This window comes from Sturnira hondurensis, unplaced genomic scaffold, assembly GCF_014824575.4.
Source record: "Sturnira hondurensis isolate 20B ecotype Veracruz unplaced genomic scaffold, ASM1482457v3 Scaffold0007797, whole genome shotgun sequence".
NCBI classification, from domain to species: Eukaryota; Metazoa; Chordata; class Mammalia; order Chiroptera; family Phyllostomidae; genus Sturnira; species Sturnira hondurensis.
In genome coordinates this window covers 1,863,252-1,882,221 of record NW_028080428.1, presented here as the reverse complement: position 1 = coordinate 1,882,221, position 18,970 = coordinate 1,863,252, and the positions used below count along the sequence as shown (strand labels likewise).

Here is an 18,970-nt window from a genome sequence, read left to right as displayed (position 1 = left end):
CTTGGTCTTTGGTCCTTGTTATACACCTATTTCATCATTTCTAAGATGCACATATTCCCTGTGCTCTCCCCCATTTTTCTTTTTAAAAATATTTATTTACTTTTAGAGAGAGGGGAAGGGAGGTAAAAAGAGAGGGAGAGAAATATCAATGTGTGAGAGATACATCAATTGGTTGCCTCTCACACACCCCCAAGTGGGGATATGGCCGCAACCCGGGGCATATGCCCTGACTAGGAATCGAACTGGTAACCTTTCGGTTTGCAGGCCTGAGCTCAATCCACTGAGCCACACCATCCAGGGCCTCTCCCTCCGTTTTACTATTTCAGAATCAAGACACATCTTACCATCGCTGTGCCTTAAGATCACGTTTGGCAGATAAGGGTTGTGAGGTATTTGTCATTGTCTACCTTGCACCAAACTTGCAGAATAGATATCAGCACCTTGGAAGAAAAACCAGAGAGAATGCTGGTGCCCTCTTTTACCTCTGGGAACCAAGTGATTGTGGAGCAAAGGGTATCAGAGCTGACCCCAATGCAGGAGTCAAAAGTATGTAATATGGCTTAAATGTTTGTGTGCCCCCTGAATTCGTACTGAAGCGCTGACCCTCGGTGCGATGGTGTGTGAGGGTGGGGCCCTTGGGAGGTAATGATGTTAGGGCAGGACCCTCGTGATGGGGATTACTGTCCTTCTAGGAAGTCAGACATATCTCTCCCCACAAGGGCAGGCCACGTGAGGACATAGCCAGAGGCAGGTATCTGTAAAGTGGGAAGCAGGCTCCCATCGGGAACCAAATCTACTGGCACCTTGATCTTGGGCTTCTCCGGATCTGTGAGAAATAAATGTCTGTTGTTGAAGCCACCCCATCCGCGGTATTTGTTACAGCAGGTTGCGCTGACTAAGGTAGTATGCTAGCGCTAAAGCTGAACATTCACATACTCTGTGAGGCAGCATTTCCAATCATGCATTTATGCAGCAAAAGCATGTCAAGAACGTTCACGACAGCGTTCACTGTAGCAGCCCCTGACTGGATCCCCAAACTGGATCCATTCTGCTGTTGTGGGCACCCCAAATGACTTAAACAATATTGAAAAGAACAAACTGTCGCTACACGACAACATGAATCAACCTCAAAAACTTCATATTGAATAGAAGCAAGTTTTAAAAGAGGACATCTTGTAGGATCCCACTTATATAAAGCTACATAAACAGACACACTCTGGGGCCAGGACCCAGGAGAGTGGCTACCTTTTCAGGAGGGTGACGAGGGGGCATGAGGTGGTGACAGTGGTCCTTTCTTCACCTGGGCTGTGGTTACATGGGTTTGTTCACTTTGTAAAAATTAATTGAACTACACAAAATTTGTGCACTTCTCTATGTATAATTCAACAAAAAATTGAAATAAAAAATATCAGTATTAACCAGTAGCCCAATTCTGTATCAGCGGAAAGGCAGTTTATGAGCCCACCATCAGTGGCTCTTGGTTCCCTTGGGATTCTCTTAAGATACCCTGCATCACTGAGCAGTAGAGGCCACAGGCCCAGAACCAGGGACTAGTATATACAGTGTTTCTCTTACAGCCAGGAACCAAAGAGTAGACCTGAGGGGGCAGCCGCGTGCCATTTCAGCTAATGACTCTTAAAATGTTTCCTGCGGCTGCAACTCTGGCTTCTGGCTCCGGCTGATCTAGAGCCTTCAGGACGGCCAAAGGGAGGAAGGCGTCCACCAGGGGGCACAATGTGGTTTCTCTAAAGTAAGAGCTGAGACTGCCGATGGGTCATTTTGCATTCTACATCCACTGGGCAAGAAAGTGAAAAGAGGTACGACTATTGGGCAGGGTGATGGATGCAAACTATTAAGGGGTAATAGGATTGCTTTTACCCAGTGGAGACAGAAATATAAATGAAACCCAGGGATCTTGTTCATATTACATTCAGGTAATCAATCGATGACAGGCTCCTGGTTAGGTATTTAATTCCAACGCTCCCACTGAAGACAAACAAATTTAGAAAAAGTGAAAAAAAAATGTAAGCATTAAAAAGCTAATAATGTAGTGAATTACTGGGCCAACATTTAGGAGGCTCAAACCCAGAGAGGTAAGCCCAGAATTCAAAGCAATTTTTATTCTGGAGACATTTACTGACCTGGAAGATACAATTGTGAAACTGAGCTCTTGTTTTGTAGTCTTTGGTTGGGACAGTCAAAAATCAAAGCCCAGAGCCCACCATCACCACACACACACTTTAAGTTGGGACCTAAGATGGGACACTTCTGTGGACAGGCGGCCCAGAGTTCTATTACCTGGGTGGTCCAGGGAAGCTCAAGCCTGGATTAAACTTGGATTAAATTTGGGTTGAACTTGGATTAAATTGGGGTTGAACTTGAACCCATTCTATAATGCCCCTAGTCACCTGGCAGAAGCCAGCATATTTGGTACCAAGCAATATCCCTTCTAAAGGGATGTACTGTCATCCAAAGCTCCAAATTATTTCTAAAAACAGTTTTTTTCAGATATAATATCCATCCTGTCCACAGTCAAAGATAATCAGGCACACAGAGAAACAAAAAAACCCTGAACAAGAACTGATACAGACAACAGAAAACATAAATCAACCCACAAAGATTTAAGATATTGGAATTATTTGATAATGACCAGAAAATAACACTGCTCACTGTGCTTAAAGAAGGGAAAGACAAGCCCTGGCCAGGTGGCTGGGTTGCTGAGTGTTGTCCCGATGCACCAATGCTGTGGGTTCCATCCCCTGTTGGGGCACATACAGGGATCAACCAGTGAGTACGTACGTAAGGAGAACAGCAAACTGATGTTTCTCTTTCTCTCTAAAACTAATCAATAAAAGTTTTTTTAAAAGGCAAAGACAAGCATAAAAATGTCTACAAGGAACAAGTACCAATTAGCAAGTGCCCTAGGTTTGGTTCAAAAATCAGGATGATCCTAAGGTACCCTGACACCACCCGTACCTTTGCCCCAGGCGTTCCTAACCACTTTGTTTTTTATTTTTATTTTTAATTCTCACGGAGGATTATTCATTGATTTTAGAGAGAGAGAAACATCACCTGGTTGCCTCCTGCAGGCATACCGACTGGAGATTGAGTCCGAAACCTTTCTGGTGTACGTATGGGATGATGCTTAAATCGACTGAGCCACACGGCCAGGGCACGTTTTTTTTTAGTATTCAACACAACTAGACATCATTTTACTTGCTCACAAATTTAGTATCTTTCTTCTCCTAGAATGCAAGCTTCAGGAGAGCAGGGACCATGTCTGTCTTACCCCCCAGTACGGGGGGCGCTCCGAGTGTACTACGGGCGCTCGTTAAACAGCAGTCGGATCCCTCCCAGCTCCAGGCCAGAGCCAGGAGCTGTGGTCTCCTCGGGGTCAGCCCAGTTCACAGAGACTGGCCTGTCTTCAGGGACAAGGGTATGAGGAGCACAACTATGAGCAGCAGCAAGTTTTATTGCGACCAGAACCCCTGGTCATGTGGCAGAGAATAGGGCAGAGGGACATTGGGTCATTGATGCCACGCTCCCCAAGGTCTGGTGGGTGATGCTCTGCCTCTTTCCCACGCCCCCGCCAGGGCATCCGTGGAGGCTGAGGCAGGAGAGGTGAAAGGGAAGTCCACTGCAGCAGAACCTTCGTCCCAGGGGTCTGAGGGAAGGAAGAGCAGTTGGCGCTGGGGGCCCGGGGGCCCGGGGGCCCAACGTGCTCAGGGCCCTTTGGGCTGAGTCCTGCATGTGTCTTCATGGGTTGTAAGGGAAAGCAATGAGGTGCACTCTGCCCATGGGGAGAGGGTGGAAGGAGGAATGCAAAGGCTCAAAGTCAGAAATCGCTGGCCAGTGACCATACAGGCAGGACTTGGGATCCCAACTGCAAGGCCGGGCCTGCGTCCACCTGCTGCTTCCTGGCATTCACCTCAGCCCGGGCTTCCAGCCCGGCTTGCCTCAGGTCCTATGTGGGGATCCGCATGTGGCCCAGGTCCTGGTCCATGATCTGGAGCACGTCGTCCAGGATGGAAGGCCCCAGGTCCACGTGGAGGGAGAGCAGGGAGCTGGCGTGGGACAGGAAGGGCTCCTCAGTCCCAGACTCAGGGGTCAGCCCATTCCTGGCCGAGCCAGCCTCTGGAATTCTCCAGACGTCCACACTCGCTGCCTCCTGAGGGGAAGGCTGTGGGGAGGGCTGAGGGGTCTCCAGGTGCAGGCGAGGGGGTTTGGGTGGGGCCTGGGTTGTGGGCAGGGTGAGGGCCTGGGGCCCACCGATGACTGGGAGGGAGATGGCATTCTTAAGGAGAGGGGAAGGCCCTTCGGGGAGCTCCCGCCCACACAGCGTGGCAGTGCGGGTGAACTGGAAGGGCAGGTTAAAGGTGCCATCCTCCTCGGGTCCCTCGACTACTGTCCCTGGAAGGAGGTGGAACTTGCCCTGCAGGAAGGAGATGTCACCAAACATGTCACTGCCGCCACCACTGCCGATATGAATGGTGTGGCGGAAGTCCCCCAGTGGCGGGCTGATCATGTCTGAGGACAGCAGGTCCCGCAGCTTCTCCTTCTTGCCCTTGCGGCTGCTGCGCTTCAGGTAGATGGGCGCCTTGGTGGACATAGTGGCCGCAGCACGCAGGCCTGGCTGCTGAGGCTGGAGACAATCCACTGGCCGAGATCACAGCCTTCCTGCCGCCTCCTCTCACCGCTCAACCAGAAGCCCCAGAGGGTGGCTTAGAGACACCAAAACTTTGTCAAAGGGCTAAGAGTAGGGTATGGGGCAGGGTCGAAGTTGGCCCAAGGAATTAGAAAAAGAAAGATTAATGACTGATGAAGGCAGAGGGTTGAGATAACAAAACCACTTTCTCCCCAAAGGGTGGGGAACTTCCGAAAACCCGCAGCAGAAAGGTAGAGACCTTGTAGGCAGCAGCGCTCCCCGGTCTTGTCCTTGTATCTCCCCGGTCCGAAGCTGAAACACCAAGGGTACAAGTCAGGGACAGAAAGACAAAAGTCAGAGGCCTCCGTTCCGCTGCTGGGCCTCCTGTGCCAGCCCTGGGGGCCGAGGTGGGGCCGCCCTGCCGCAGGGGCCCTGCCGGCAGAAGCATGAGCTGCCTAGGTCACAGACTCACCGCACCTATGGTCTGGATCACCTGCACCAAGCCTCTCCCTTACAAGAGGGGAGAGTGAGGCCCAGGAACCTGAGTGACAGGCCCAAAGTCGCGTCTCTGGTGTCTTGCCCTGCGTCCCAGGCTCTGCTCATCGCCACCCCTGTGCATTCACCTCCTAATGGACAACAAAGGTGCCCCAAGAACTCACAAGTCTCACAGGTTGGGCTTTGTTCCCTACTTGACAGAGGACGGAGATCTTGAAACCTCTCTCTCACACACCCAGGCCGGGCTGAGACCCCTCCCATCAGGCCCAATCACATCCCACCTGGAAGTGAGATCACCTGGGGTTTCCCTCCTCCTGGTTAGGAGTTCCTTGTGGGCAGGGACCGGATCTGATGTCGTTTCTGTCCACCACCCCCCCCACAGCCCCTAAGGGGAAGATGGACGGAGGCGGTGGGGGGGGGAGCCGGGCACGAATATTTTGGATGGGGGCTTTCTATGTCTGGCATTTTACTAAGTTTTTTGCAAGTACCTCTCATTTCGTTATTTCAACCACTTTCCTATCATCCCCATTTAAAAACTGGAGCTATAAGATATTGGAGGAATTCCCACACGGCATTGTAGAGGGAGAGAAGCAAAACACAAAAATGTGGTAGAAAAGATTCCATTTATCAGAAGCCTGAACCCGCTCCCCTCCCCTTCCCCGTAAATGAATGTACATGCACCCACATTTACAAGTCTACACAGGGTTATATAAAATGCAAGAACAGAGGATAATGAAGGCCAGCACTAGGTCTGGGGTGGGGGCAGGGATGGGATGTGGGGTCAGTGACGTAGGAGGAAAAGTGTCCTCAATAAAAATTATCTACCTGGCTGGTGTAGCTCAGTGGATTGAGCGCGGGCCTGTGAACCACACAATCGCGGTTCGATTCCCAGTCAGGGCACATGCCTGGGTTGCAGGCCAGTTCCCAGCAGGGGACACATTTAGAGGCAACCATACATTGATGTTTCTCTCCCTCTCTCCTTCCCCTATAAAGATAAATAAATAAAGTCTTTTTAAAATTATCTAATTTTTGATCCTGTTACTGTAAAATAAAATATGCAATAACAAGTGCCGGTCGCCAAAATGTTGATGGCGGTTCTCTCGAGGTGGTAGAATTTTTGGTGACCCTGCCTTTCTTGTTCATACTTTTTAAAAAAGATTTTATTTATTTATCTTTAGAGGGGAAGGGAAGGAGAGAGGGAGAGAAATATCAACATACGGTTGCCTCTTGTACATCCCCTGCTGGGAACTGGCCCACAACCCAGGCATGTGCACTGACTGGGAATCAAGCCGCGATCCTTTGGTTCACAGGTCCTCGCTCAATCCACTGAGCTATACCAGTCAGGGCAGCCCAATTTTTAATAAGCGTGTATTATTTATATGCACATATTACTTATGTAATCAGAAAAATGAAAGCTATTTTTAGCAGGAAAGCAAACACACCCTGACGGGGTTTCATACTAGTTTACAGAAAAAGCATTGCAAGCGCTGCCTCTAGTCCCCTTGGTGGGGGGTCGGCCCCCACACGTGGATACACATGTAGAATCAGCATGAAAAGCAAAGGAATATATCCAAGGTCACCCAGCGGGTACCCGGATGGGCCCCTAGTCTCCCACTGCCCTGTCTCTAGCCCGGCAGGGGCTGAGCAGATGGGAGATCAGCCAGGGAGGAGCTGATCAGCCGCAGAGCCGCCCTGCCGGCTTCTCTGCCCTATTCTTCATCCTGGGCAGGGTGAGGGGAGGAAGAGCAGCTGGCAGGAGGGGGCAGGAAGGAGGGAGGCAGAATCCCAACTCTCTTCACCTCCTCAGACCAGGCTCTCACGCAGGAAACCCCACCCCAGTACCGGACACCCCGGGTCAGTCACGCTGAGCCACAGAGACCGGACATCTTGCCCCTCCCAGAGCACCTGCAGCTGAACAGGAAACAAAGGAGGGACTCTCCAGGGGCAGATTCCAGCTAAGCTTGGAAGGAGCTGGGGGCAGGGTGGGGGTGGGGGCAGTGGGTCTCTCTAGGTCTTGGAGTGCCCTGCTCATTCATCTAACACGCCAGGCCTGGGGGTCAGACACCTGCGGACACGAGTCCTATCTGTCCCCTCGGCAGGCGAGAAGTCCTGGGATGGCTTTTCCTTCCTTTTCACTCATGGAGAGTGGGGCTGACTGGTGGGATTGCTCAGAGCCCAGGCCAGGTCCCCCCTCCCACCACACAGGGGTGCCAAGACAGCCGGAGTGTTTCCACAACACAATGGGCGTCCCTGACAGCCACCTCACTCTAAGCCAGAATTACCGCCCGATTCCAGATGTGAGGAGAGCTGAGGCTATCGAGGAAGGGCTGGGCCAGCGTCAACCACCCAGGGGAGAGCTGCGAATTGCAACCATCAAGCCCCAAGAATTCAAATGTGGCAACTGCAAGACCCTGGGCCCCAGCTGCCCCGGCACAGCTTTCATCTTAATGCTCCCAGACGCAGCACCGTGGGTGTCATCACCACCTTCTACAGAGGCGGAAGCTGAACCTCCGAGACATGAAGCAACTTCGCTGAGGTCACCCAGCTAGTTGAGGAAGGGTGGGCACTGGTACCCAGCCACACTGGCCTCCTGCAGAGAAAATGACTTTCAGGAGCCAGAGCCCTTCCCCTCGCGAGGAATACTAGGCCAGTCCTTATCTGGGGTGTTCTGAGAGCAGCCCGACCTTAAAATCAGGAGACCGACCTTGAATCCATCCCCATCTGGGACTCACTCTGATCTTGGGAAAGACATTGTTCCTCTCTGGGCCCCACCTTCCTCATCCACAAAATGGGCTGGCAATAAAGCCATCACCAGAGGGCCACTGCGGCACTGCCATCGAGAATACCAATGTCACTGTCAGCCTGGCCTTTTATTCAGTAAGTAGCTATAGGGCCTTCCTCATGCACTTTGGTGGTCTGGAGACAGCATTTCCAACAAGACCAAAACCCAACGGCCTCCGGCCCTGGGCGCCCACCTCTTTTTGCCAGCCCATCACGCCTAGCCTGCGCATCTCCCCTGGGCAACCTCGGGGGTCTCCCGGGGTCCCAGGGCGGAGCGGCGCTCTAGCTCGAGGCCACTAGGTGGCGCGCTCGCTATCTCTATCGCCCCGAGTCCCGGTGAAATCCGGGCGCGCACCGGGGTCTCCAGCGCGCCTCTGGCCCTAGGCAGGCGTCCCCAAGGAACCGCACGTTCGCGTACCAGATGCAGATTGTCTGCGGAATCTTTTTCTCTTGGGGAGTTCTGTCTCACAACCAGATAATCACGGGGGAAAAGGGGAGATCGGGGATCCTAGCAGGGAGTCCAAGCTCTGGGAGGAGCCTTCCCCGTGCTTTCCGGCCTGGGCAAGGTCCGAGTGTCCGTTCGGCGCAGGGCCAGCGCTCCGGCGCGCCGTCCCCGCCCTGGCTCCCGCGGGTCCGGCTCCTCAGCCTCAGCTCGGGTTCCAGCGCCGACCCCTCCCCGCCCTCTGCCTGAGTGCAGCACAGCTCAGACCAGACCAGCCCGGATCCATTTCAGGACGCTCGCAGCCGTGGCTAAAGATAGGAGGACACCTCACCATCCACTAAAAATACGACGTCCAGCCCAGGCGGGGACGCAAGGCACAGGAAGGGGCTCCCGGATCCCAGAGGTGGGGTGGGGCTCAGGCGCAGGGTGGAGGGCGGGATCGGGAGTTCGAGTTCGGGATGCACGGCGCCCCGCAGGCAGAGAGGAAGCGGGTGCGGCCGCCAGCACCGAGGCGCGAGCCGGAAACACAGCGGAGTCCAAGGCTCCCGGGAAAGAACCTGCGCGGAGGTGAGATGCGGGCCGGGGTGCGAGCTGTGGCGGGGCGCCAAAGGGATGGTCTCTCAGGGGACCCCTCGGAACCTCCGACAGGTTGCAGAGTCCCAGCGTAAACTCACCTTTAGAGCGCAGGCAGCTGACCAACGGGGTGGCAAAAGCTCCGGCGCAGGACCCCGCGGCGAAGGGAGCGGATCCCGGCTGTGAACCTACAGGGCAGACCTTGGCGGCTGAAAGCCCGCCCCCTGCCCGCGGAGCCAATGCCCGGGCCTCCCACACAGGCCCCGCCCACATCCCCGCCCCACATCTGTCCCCGGCCTGGGCTCTCTCCTTGGCAGCTCTGGCGGGGACCATAAGCCCCGCGGCCCTGGGGTTCCAGTCCAGGCTCTGGGGGCTGCGAGCCAGGCAGTATCGGGCGCCCGGGCTGCACTCAGCGGACTCTGGCTGTGCGGGTCTGTGCCCAAATTCTCGGTTCTAGAAGGGCTGAGGATTCACGGGGCATCCTTGGACCCGTTCCCTCCCTGGAGGGCTGGGTCAGAAAGGCACTCGCACAGTGTATTCTGTGATTACTGAGGGGATGAATGAGGCCTTGAAAGTGCCTACATTAACATGTTACGGATTTATGAGGGCTTTCAGGAATTTGCCCTCCCACCCTAGAAAAGAGCGCAATGAGGGTGTGCAGGTGGTATGGCCTGAGCACATACTCCCTTTCAGGCTAGGTGGCTTCCAGGGAGGGGGGCCAGAGTGGGGGTAGGACTGGGTGGGACCCATACTTAGACTCATTGCAACGGTTGGTTCGTTCATTCACCACTCATTCACTCACTGATACAGTACTAGAAACACTTACTGAAGGGCAGGCCCTACACAGGGTGCTGGAAATAGATCAAAAGGAATTGTGGCCCTGCTCCATTTAGCTATCCAACAAATACCTGTTGAGCCTCTACTGTGTGCCATGCGCTGTTCTTGTCGCTGGGGTTCAACCCCCTCTGGATGGGGACCTCCAGTCCCCATGAAGGGAGATGGGCGGAACTGAGTCCCCACGGACACCATGATACCCTTCCCGCTGGGCAAGTGCTAAGAAGAGTGGGGCAAAGAAAGAGTGCATAGGGCCCTGGCTGGTGTAGCTCAGTGGATTGAGCAAAGGCCTGCAAACCAGAGGATCGCAGTTTGATTCCCAGTCGGGGCACGTGCCTGGGTTGCAGGTTGGTTCCCTGCAGGCCAACTCTCAGCAGGGGACGCATGAAAGGCAACCATCCATTGATGTTTCTCTTCCTCTCTCCTTCCCCTCTAAAGATAAATAAATTAAGTTAAAAAATTTTTAAAAAAAGAGTGCATAGTGGGGTGAGGGGAGTGCATAGTAGTGGGGTGAGGGGACCTTGCTTCCTCAAGGGTGACAGTACAGTGTGACCAGGATGGTAAAAACTCCCATCCTGTACATGTACGAGGGACTCATGGGGAGGCAGAATCAGGGAGACAAAAACGTCCTGAAGCAGAAAAGGGTGCTGGAGGCAAGGGTGGGGTCAGCCCAGTCAGGAGCGGGGAAAGGATGGGGAGTGACGGTAGGCAGAATAATGCCCCGCAAAGATGTACACGTCTTGGTTTCCGGGACTTGTGAACACGTCCTGTTATGTGGCAAAGAATAATGAAGGTTGCTGATGAAATTACAGTTGCTGACCAGCTGGCTAAAATATCCAGGTTACCCTGAATTGTCTAGGTGGGTGTGTAATTTTAAGGGTCCTTAAAAAAGAAGAGGAAAAGAGAAAAAGAGAGTCCAAGGAAAAGAGAAAAAGAGAGTCCAAGAAAGAGCTGTGACGATGGGAGATGGGTCACACAAATGCTAAGTTGCTCCCTTTGAAGATGGAGAAGAGGCTACAAACAAAGGAATGTTGGCAACCTCCAGAAGCTGGAAAGGACCAGGAAAATTTCTCCCCTGGGGCCTCCAGAGGAACATAGCCCTGCTGACACCTGATCTTAGCACAGTGGGATCCATGTGGAACTTCTGCCCTACAGAACTGCACCTTAACAAATCTGTGTTGTTTTAAGCCTCCATGTTTGTGGTACTGTGTTACAGCAGCAATGGGAAACTAATACAGCCCTGGCTGGTGTGGCTCAGTGGATCTAGTGCTCTCAAAGGGTCACTGGTTCGATTCTCAGTCAGGGCACATGCCTGGGTTGCGTGCCAGGTCCCTGATGGGGGGGACGCTTAAGAGGTAACCACGCATTGGTGTTTCTCTCCTTCTCTCCTTCCCTTCCCCTCTCTAAAAATAAATAAATAAAATCTTTTTTTAAAAAAGCTAATAGAGGGAAGTTTCAGGCTCTAACCTTGAGCCTTCCCAGCCCTCCCTCAACTCCCAAGAAAGTGTTAATTAGGTAGGTTCTGCCAGGATTTGCCTGGTGGTTCAGACAAAAACTGGCCGAGACAGTTGAGGGAAGGGACATGGTGGTCCTGGGCCAAATTGTGATGTAGTTTCCTAAGAGTTATACTTCTTTCCCCTATTGCCGCCCAGACTCTGCCAGGCAGCCACCCACACCTGCCTGTGCCCCTTACTAAGTGCTTCCTGTCCCTGAGAGCCCAGCCAGGCGGGCAGAGCCAATACCACTATCCCCCTTTGCAGCGATGGAAACCAAAGCTTGGGGCTCTGACAGAATTTTCTCAGCCTGAAACTGTCAGGACGTTCAGGCTCTGGTCCTCCCTCAGGTCCTCCCTGGTCCGCCCTCAGGATGCTCACCTAGCCATGGTCACCCCTGCCTTCCTTTCTCTCCCACAACACCCTCTGTGGGCAGGGCCGCAGCTCCGCCAAACCCTGAGCACTGCATTTGAGCCACGGGCCCAAGTTCTGAGCTGGCTCTGCTGATGACTTGTTCTGTGACCACAGATCAAAGACAGTCCCTTTAGGAACCTCTTCGCCTATGAACCGGTAGTTCAGTGGGCCCCAGACAAGAAAAGGGACTTGCGCTTTGTTGATGGAAATGCATAGCCTTAGTAGGGGGCAGTTTCATGGACGCAATGTAACAGGAGCTTTGGGGGACCCGGGCTGGCCTTGCCACCTGGCCTGGAGTGGCTCTACTGTGAAGGCCCCTAAACCTGTTGGAAGGCGGCTGAGGTGCAGCCTCCAACTGTACTGCCCATCTGCCAAGAAAGGGGGGAGGGGTCGGGAAGGGTCAGAAGCTCCACTCAGAGCTAATGACAAAACAGAAAGTCTCAGGAATGGAGGCTCAGAGTAGCGAAGACACCGGCCCGAGGCCATAGAAAGCCGAACAGACTGCAGAGCTCTTTGGAGAGGTTCTGGGCCTGGGATGGGGGAGCACTTGGAAGTGAGTGATAGGGGAGCAGTGAGGGATGGGCAGAGAGCAGCTTATTGGGCTCCACCAGCTTGGCCCAGGCCCCCACTCTCTTCCCTTGGGGACTAGTGATCCGTGTGGCCTGGCTGCCAGGCCAGGGCTCGCAGAGTCCAAAGCCAGCAGAACTGACACCTGCTCTCTGGGAGCTGTTTTAAGCCCACCTGGATGCAACAAGACTCCCTCCAGCGCTGAGTCCCCTTGTTGCTCGGTGAAGGCCGCCATCAGCCAGAGCAAGGGGCCTCCTCAGAGCCCACATCCAAGGCCTGATTTGTGTGTGGCCGTGAGTTCTGTGCTTTGCAAGCACTCAGGTAGGTGGTTTGCTGTCCCATTCACAGATGACATTATATCACTTGGCTGGGCCAAGGAAGCCCGGGGAGCCTGCAGCCAGCTACTCCCGGACCTGCTGAATGGACAGGACCTTTGGGTACACGCCCAGCTTCCGTGGGAGCCCTGCAATTAAGGAGCATTTATAAACCAGAATTTCATTTACTAAAATTGGGTTTTTGACGTAATCTCTTAGGCTGTGTGTAAGGGCCTGAGTGTGGGCAGGGAGTCTGGGACCCTGAGCCAGGGGAAGGCTCCAGTGTCCTTCATTTCTGGCCCAAAAGACACTTGGGCCACTTGCCCCACCCAGTGCCTCCCCTGCCCTAGCCTGTCTCCTGGGCCCAGGGTCTGATGGGCCTGGACTGTTCTTGCTGGAAGGTTTCCTGGGTGCCCTGGTGGCTGTGGGGCAGGACCCGGCAGGGCGTGTGGGAAGGTTACAGGCAGGAAGGCTGCCATGGAGAACCACCCTGAATGGGATATTGAACTTCCTTCTCCTCAGCCTGGAGCCTCTCCCTGGCCCTGGGATGGGCCCAGTCCATTCCCCTCAATCCCACGGCTGCTCCCCCCACACAGGGCCCTGTGATCACCACCCGGGGACTGACTCAGCCCTTCCTTCCCCTCCCAACATCTTCTTCCTGGAAATCATCCACCTCAGCAGGCCCAGCCCCCAGGGGCCCAGGGGGAGAGAGTTGAAAGCCCCTCCTCCAAGGTTGTCTGGGGATGAGGGAGGGACCGGCAGGGAAGGGCCTCCAGGCTGGAGCCAGCTGTCTATGGCCACAGCTCCCCAGGAACCTAGGGCCCTGGGAGGCAGGTGGGACCAAAGGGACCAGGAGGCTGGGGACAGGTCTGGGAGCAGAAGGTCACAGGGAAGGGTGGTGATAGTCTTGGGGGCATCTAGGAGGGCCAGGCTGTGAGAGGAGACGAGGTCTCTAGAGGGGGTTCAGCCCCTCCCCTCCCCCACCACCCCATCCCCAGGAAGCCTCCTCCATCCCAGCCTGGACTTCAGCCTGCAAGGCTCCGTGACCTGAGCCAACCCGGACTGGGTTAGATTTTTCCTTGATTGTTTCTTGTTTCCTTCCTCCCCTGGGCTCCTGCCAACTGCAGCCCTGCCTTCCTTGCCCTTCAGAGAACTCCGACCTGTTGGAGGCTGGCATTCGAGATGAGCATCCTGTTGGAGCTACCTTTGCCTCTTCCTTGGTCCCCTCCTTGGGAGTTGGGTGGCCTCGCTGGGGGACTTTCCTTTGTGTCTGGATTTTGGCCTTAGGCCCAGGGCCATGGGAGTTTCCAGAGTGGTGACAGCCCTGTTCTAGCAGGGACTGGCCCAGGCACTTCCTCCCAGAGGCCCCTGGGAGCACCCAAGCCTCCCTGCTGTCCTTCGGCTTGGGGAGCAGAGTCAGCACTTTCTGCCCCTTCGAGGCACATTGTCATCATTCTTTTTGAAAACTCATGTCCTCCTGAGACGGCCACACACTCCTGCTTACAGGCTTCAGGGCCACAAACCGCCCCCCGGCCAGGACCCCTGCCGGCCTCCCCGGCCTCAAGCCACCTCTCCACTCACCTGTTCCGGACAGCAGCCTCCCAGCCCGGCCCCCAGGGCAAGGGCCTTGCACATGCCTTCCGCTTTGCCTCATCTGGCGACCTTCTGCACATCCTGCCGCTCTCAGCTGCGCTGTCTCAAGGAAGACTTCCAGACCCCTAGTCCAGGTCAGCCCCCTTGTCATATCCTTGCAGGAACTCCAGACCACGGTCTTCCCTCTGCCGTCCTCATTTGGCACGTGTCCACCTCCCCCACTGGTGCACAACTGCCATTGTTTCCCCAGAGTGTGCGCCATGTAGCAAGTACCCAATGAATGGATGCATGGATGAATGAATGAATGGCAGGATGCTGCGGATGGCGAGGAGGGGTTATAGGTCACAAGGTTTGAAAAGGAGCAGAGCCTGGGGTCGGCTCCCTTGCTGTGAGGCACAGACATCAGCTCTTGTGAGATGGACTCCCAGGGGGGGCCTTGCAAATGAGACCTGATGTGGAGGGCAGAGGAGTGGAGGGTGCGGATAGTGTATATATATGTATACATTTTCTCTTTCTTTCAAAGTCATCTCTCATGGCAAAAGACTTCAAACAGAATATGAGAGTGGACATGACAAAGAATTCTCCAAGCTCCCGACCCCCAGCCCTTCAACGCCCATCCCCAGAGATAACCACTGTCACCACGAGTATTCTCGGGGCAGAACACTTGCAGGGGACTTGAGTCTTCTGAGGAAAGAGGACCTTGGGAGGATCAGGAATGGCCCTGCCTTCTAGTCCCTGGCCCAGGGCTGTTCCTGCTGTGGCCTGCGTTGTGCCTCTGTGGGGCTGTGGGGGCTCTCCTTGGCCACCCTGCTTCTCCCCTTTCCCTTTCCTCTGGGGTGGGGCAGTGATAGGAGCAGGCAGCGGACACAGGCGTGGCTGGGTCCTACAGGCCAGTGGGCAGACGCCTGGGCTCCCAGGGAGCAGTGTGCAGGAATCAGAGGTCAGCAGGGGCATGGGGTGGCAGCTGTCCCTGAGACCTCTGAGGGGCCCCCCAGGCCGGGGCAGCTGCAGAGTTCTCAGCTGTCAGGCAGGCTCTGGGCAGGCAGGAGCCTGGAGGCTGAGGGAGAGCGTGGTCTGGGTGGACAAATCGGGAGCTGGCTGTGGGCCCAGATGGGTCCAAGTACAGGCCAGGCCCTTAGGCCCCTAGGGGCCCTGGCATTTTCAGGACAGTCCCAGAGGGAGCAGAGATAGGCCTGGCCACTCAGGAAGAGAAAACCCAAATGCCAGAAGCTGGGGTACAAAGGGGCCCAGCTTGAATGCCTGAACGCAATGACTGTGTTCCCCCTCTGTGACTGAGCCTTGGTGACCCTGGGACTGTGAGGACGGGCATATCAGATTCACCTCTGGTCTCCCTCTTGCCCTCTGTCTTTCCCTCCTTCTCACTCCCCTTTCCCCTGCCCACTCCTGGCCCTTGCACTTTCTTCTTTCACGGATCTGAAGCCCCTCCCTCACCACACCTTCTTGTCTCCAAGAAGGGAAAATGCGCTCACACGAAAACTTTTACGGCAGTGATCACAGCAGCACCACTGCCGAGTCAAAGGTGGAGACAACCCCCATGTCCATCCTCTGATGAGTGGACAAATAAAACACGGGAAATCTGTATATGGGACTGAAAGCGGCCAGACGAGGGAATGGCACTCTGACACACACTACAGTGTGGATGAGACTTGAAAACCTAACGCTAAGTGAGAGCAGCCTGATGCAAAAGACCACATTGTGTGATTCCATGCCCAGAACAGGCAAAGCCCTAGAGACAGAGACAAGCCCACGGAGAAAGTGGACTCGTGGTTCCCTGGGGCTGGGAGTGGGGAGGAGACGGCAAGGGACTGCTAATGGGCGTGGGGTTTCTTTTTTGGAATGATTAAAATATTCTGGAATTAGCAGTGTTGCTTGCATTCAACCTCTGAGTGATACACATTAAAATGGTGACATTTATGTTCTTTTTATATCTCAGTAACAAATTCTTATTTATTTACTTTTTAGAGAGGGAAAGGGAGAGAGAGAGAGAGAGAAATATCAATGTGTGGCTGCCTCTTCTGTGACACCACTGGGAATCGAACCAGCGACCCTTTGGTTCACAGGCCAGCACTCAGTCCACTGAACCACACCAGCCAGGGCTCAATAACAACTTTCAAAATGTTAAAAAAATAAACTAGCCCTGGCTCAGGTGGTAGGAGCATTGTCCCATGAACCAAAGGTCTCAGGTTTGGTTCCAAGTCTGGGCGTGTGCAAGAGATAACCAATTGATGTTTCCTTCACATTGATGTTTCTCTCCTCTCTCTCTAAAATCAATGAGCATGTCCTCAGGATTAAAAAAAAAACAAAACAAAAACACAACACCGCCCTGGCTGGCGTAGCTCAGTGGATTGAGCGCCGGCCTGCGAACCANGTGGCTGCCTCTTCTGTGACACCACTGGGAATCGAACCAGCGACCCTTTGGTTCACAGGCCAGCACTCAGTCCACTGAACCACACCAGCCAGGGCTCAATAACAACTTTCAAAATGTTAAAAAAATAAACTAGCCCTGGCTCAGGTGGTAGGAGCATTGTCCCATGAACCAAAGGTCTCAGGTTTGGTTCCAAGTCTGGGCGTGTGCAAGAGATAACCAATTGATGTTTCCTTCACATTGATGTTTCTCTCCTCTCTCTCTAAAATCAATGAGCATGTCCTCAGGATTAAAAAAAAAAAAAAACAAACAAAAAAAACAACCCGCCCTGGCTGGCGTAGCTCAGTGGATTGAGCGCGGGCCTGCGAACCAGACGATCGCGGTTCGATTCCCAGTCAGGGCACATGCCTGGGTTGCAGGCTGGTTCCTTGCAGGCTAACTCCCAGCAGGGGACGCCCGAAAGGCAACCATACATTGACGTTTCTCTCCCTCTCTAAAGATAAATAAATAAATAAAATCTTTAAAAAAAAAAAACCTAACCTCCCTCATCAGCCAAGGGCTTTTGCGTCTAGTTAGGGGACTCACAGTCTGGAGGGAGAGCCCACGTGTGCGCCCCTGGGCCTGGATCTCAGGTGGCTCAGCCAGGAGCCCCAGGGTCAGGGGAAAGGAAACGCGTACCAAACAGAGAAAGGAAAACTCATTCCGAAGGGCTACTCCCAGCACCAGGGGAAGTGACAGGGCTGGGCAGAGCAGGGTTGGGCATCCCGAGGTCAGGGAAAGGAAACCCTGAGCCCAAAGAGGCTGTAGGAGGCAGAGGAGAATGGGGGGCTGAGGCACAGAGTCACGGCCCTGCCCCTCCCCTTTCCCTGGTGTCCCCCCAGCCCAATTCCCCAGCTTTGTTCTTGGCAGCCACTTAGGTCTCCACGCAGCTCTGTTTCCTTCAGAAGCAGCCCCCCGACATTTGCAGACAGCCTGAGTCTTCACAGGCAGCCATGCGGGATTAAGGGAGGCAGCCTCGGGTTCCTCCAGCTCCTCCACCGGACTGAGGAAGAGGCCAAGGGCAGCGCTGGGCACGGCTGGAGCTCAGAGGCATGGGAAGCAAAACTTGACAAGAGCTTCACCTTTGGGCTCATGTCTCAAGGGCACAAGGCACAACCGAGATTCTACCCAGAATCGGAGGCGGGTGAGGCCCAGGAGTCCAAGCCCAGCCCAGGCTCCTTGCTTCCTCCACCCTCCCAACTTCAGTCAGAGGTCCTATGCCCCAGTACAGGTGGGAGCAAGAGTCCCCATGAGCAAGAGGGATGACACATCAGGAAACTGGAGACGCAGCTGACGAGGGGCCTGGGAACATTCAGCTGGCGGCTGCTGGGCACTGAGGTCCTGACAAGGGAAGCGTCTGGGGGCAGAGGTGTGACTGCCAGCCTGTCTGTTCTCTGACTTCGCACCCTGTTTTCTCTTTAAGTACCTACTCTGGCCTTTCTGGGTCATTTCCAAGGCACGTGATTTGTATCCAGGCAATGACTCTGGATCCCATTCATTCCAGAAGGGCACCAGCTTTTTCCCCCAGGATGGGGGCGGGGGGGCTGCACATGCCTGCCCTGTACACGCCTCCCCCCCAGGATGTGGCTTTTTCCTTCCCCTCTGCCATCCACCTCCAACTCACCAGCCCTCTGGGTCCTTCTGACTCTGTCAAGGGGACAGGGGGGCTCTTTGGACCTTACTAAGAGGAGACCAAGATGTTACCATTCCCAAGGCTCCTTGAGAAGCAACATGGAAATGACTGCCAAGAGCCGTGGCTCCCCAGAAGCCACACACGGGCAACCGCGATAGGGTTTGGAGACTTGTTTATTGTGGCTGCGGGCCTGCTGGCTGATCTTCCCAGGCAAGAGCTTCCCTAGGAGGGGAAGGGCGGGCTTTGGGCTGACACTGGGCTCGGTGGAAACACAAGTGACACTCTTGAACTGGGGCAGCTGTATCAAGCTGTGGAAGAGGGACCCAGCCTCCAGAAATGCCACATCCGGGGGCTGACAAGTCCTGTTGGCCTTTGGACCACGGCTGGGCGCTGCACACTGGGCGCTGCACACGCGGGAAACTTCTGTGAGGAGGGAAAAGAAGCTCCCGAAGCTGGGGCTTGTCTCCGATTCGTCTTGAGGAAGTGCCTGGAAAACCAATGACACACAACAGCAGCTGCTTTTTCTCAGGGGGGTGGGGACCAGCCTAACCCAAGTCTGGTCAGACGTGTCATGGACTCCACAGTCAGAGGTGGAGGGCGAAGGCGGGGCCTGCTAGGTTCTCGGTCATTCTCTGACATCGGCGCCCACTGCTGCCGAGGCCCAGCAGCTGGGGGTTCCCTGTCTTGGCTTTGGCACACGAGGGAGACAGCCGGCCAGTTTAGGGCAGAACCCCCGCATGCTTAGCCAGGGACAGCACTTC

General features: G+C 54.6%; 1 protein-coding gene across 3 annotated transcripts; it reads right to left on the bottom strand.

Moving 5' to 3' along the window:
- Nucleotides 1-2,863: 2,863 nt before the first annotated feature.
- Nucleotides 2,864-9,155, bottom strand: CDC42EP2 (CDC42 effector protein 2). 3 transcript variants are annotated; one of them, XM_037053177.1, is made up of 3 exons: nucleotides 9,038-9,155; nucleotides 7,845-7,970; nucleotides 2,864-4,957 (listed from the first exon to the last, which is right to left on the bottom strand). In XM_037053177.1, exon 3 carries the CDS (start codon nucleotides 4,607-4,609, stop codon nucleotides 3,965-3,967), a length of 645 nt encoding a protein of 214 aa, XP_036909072.1. In that variant the 5' UTR covers nucleotides 4,610-4,957; nucleotides 7,845-7,970; nucleotides 9,038-9,155; the 3' UTR covers nucleotides 2,864-3,964. The 3 variants fall into 3 exon arrangements, with proteins under 3 accessions (XP_036909072.1, XP_036909071.1, XP_036909070.1); XM_037053176.1 differs by having other exon boundaries at nucleotides 7,873-7,970; XM_037053175.1 differs by lacking the exon at nucleotides 7,845-7,970.
- Nucleotides 9,156-18,970: the final 9,815 nt, after the last annotated feature.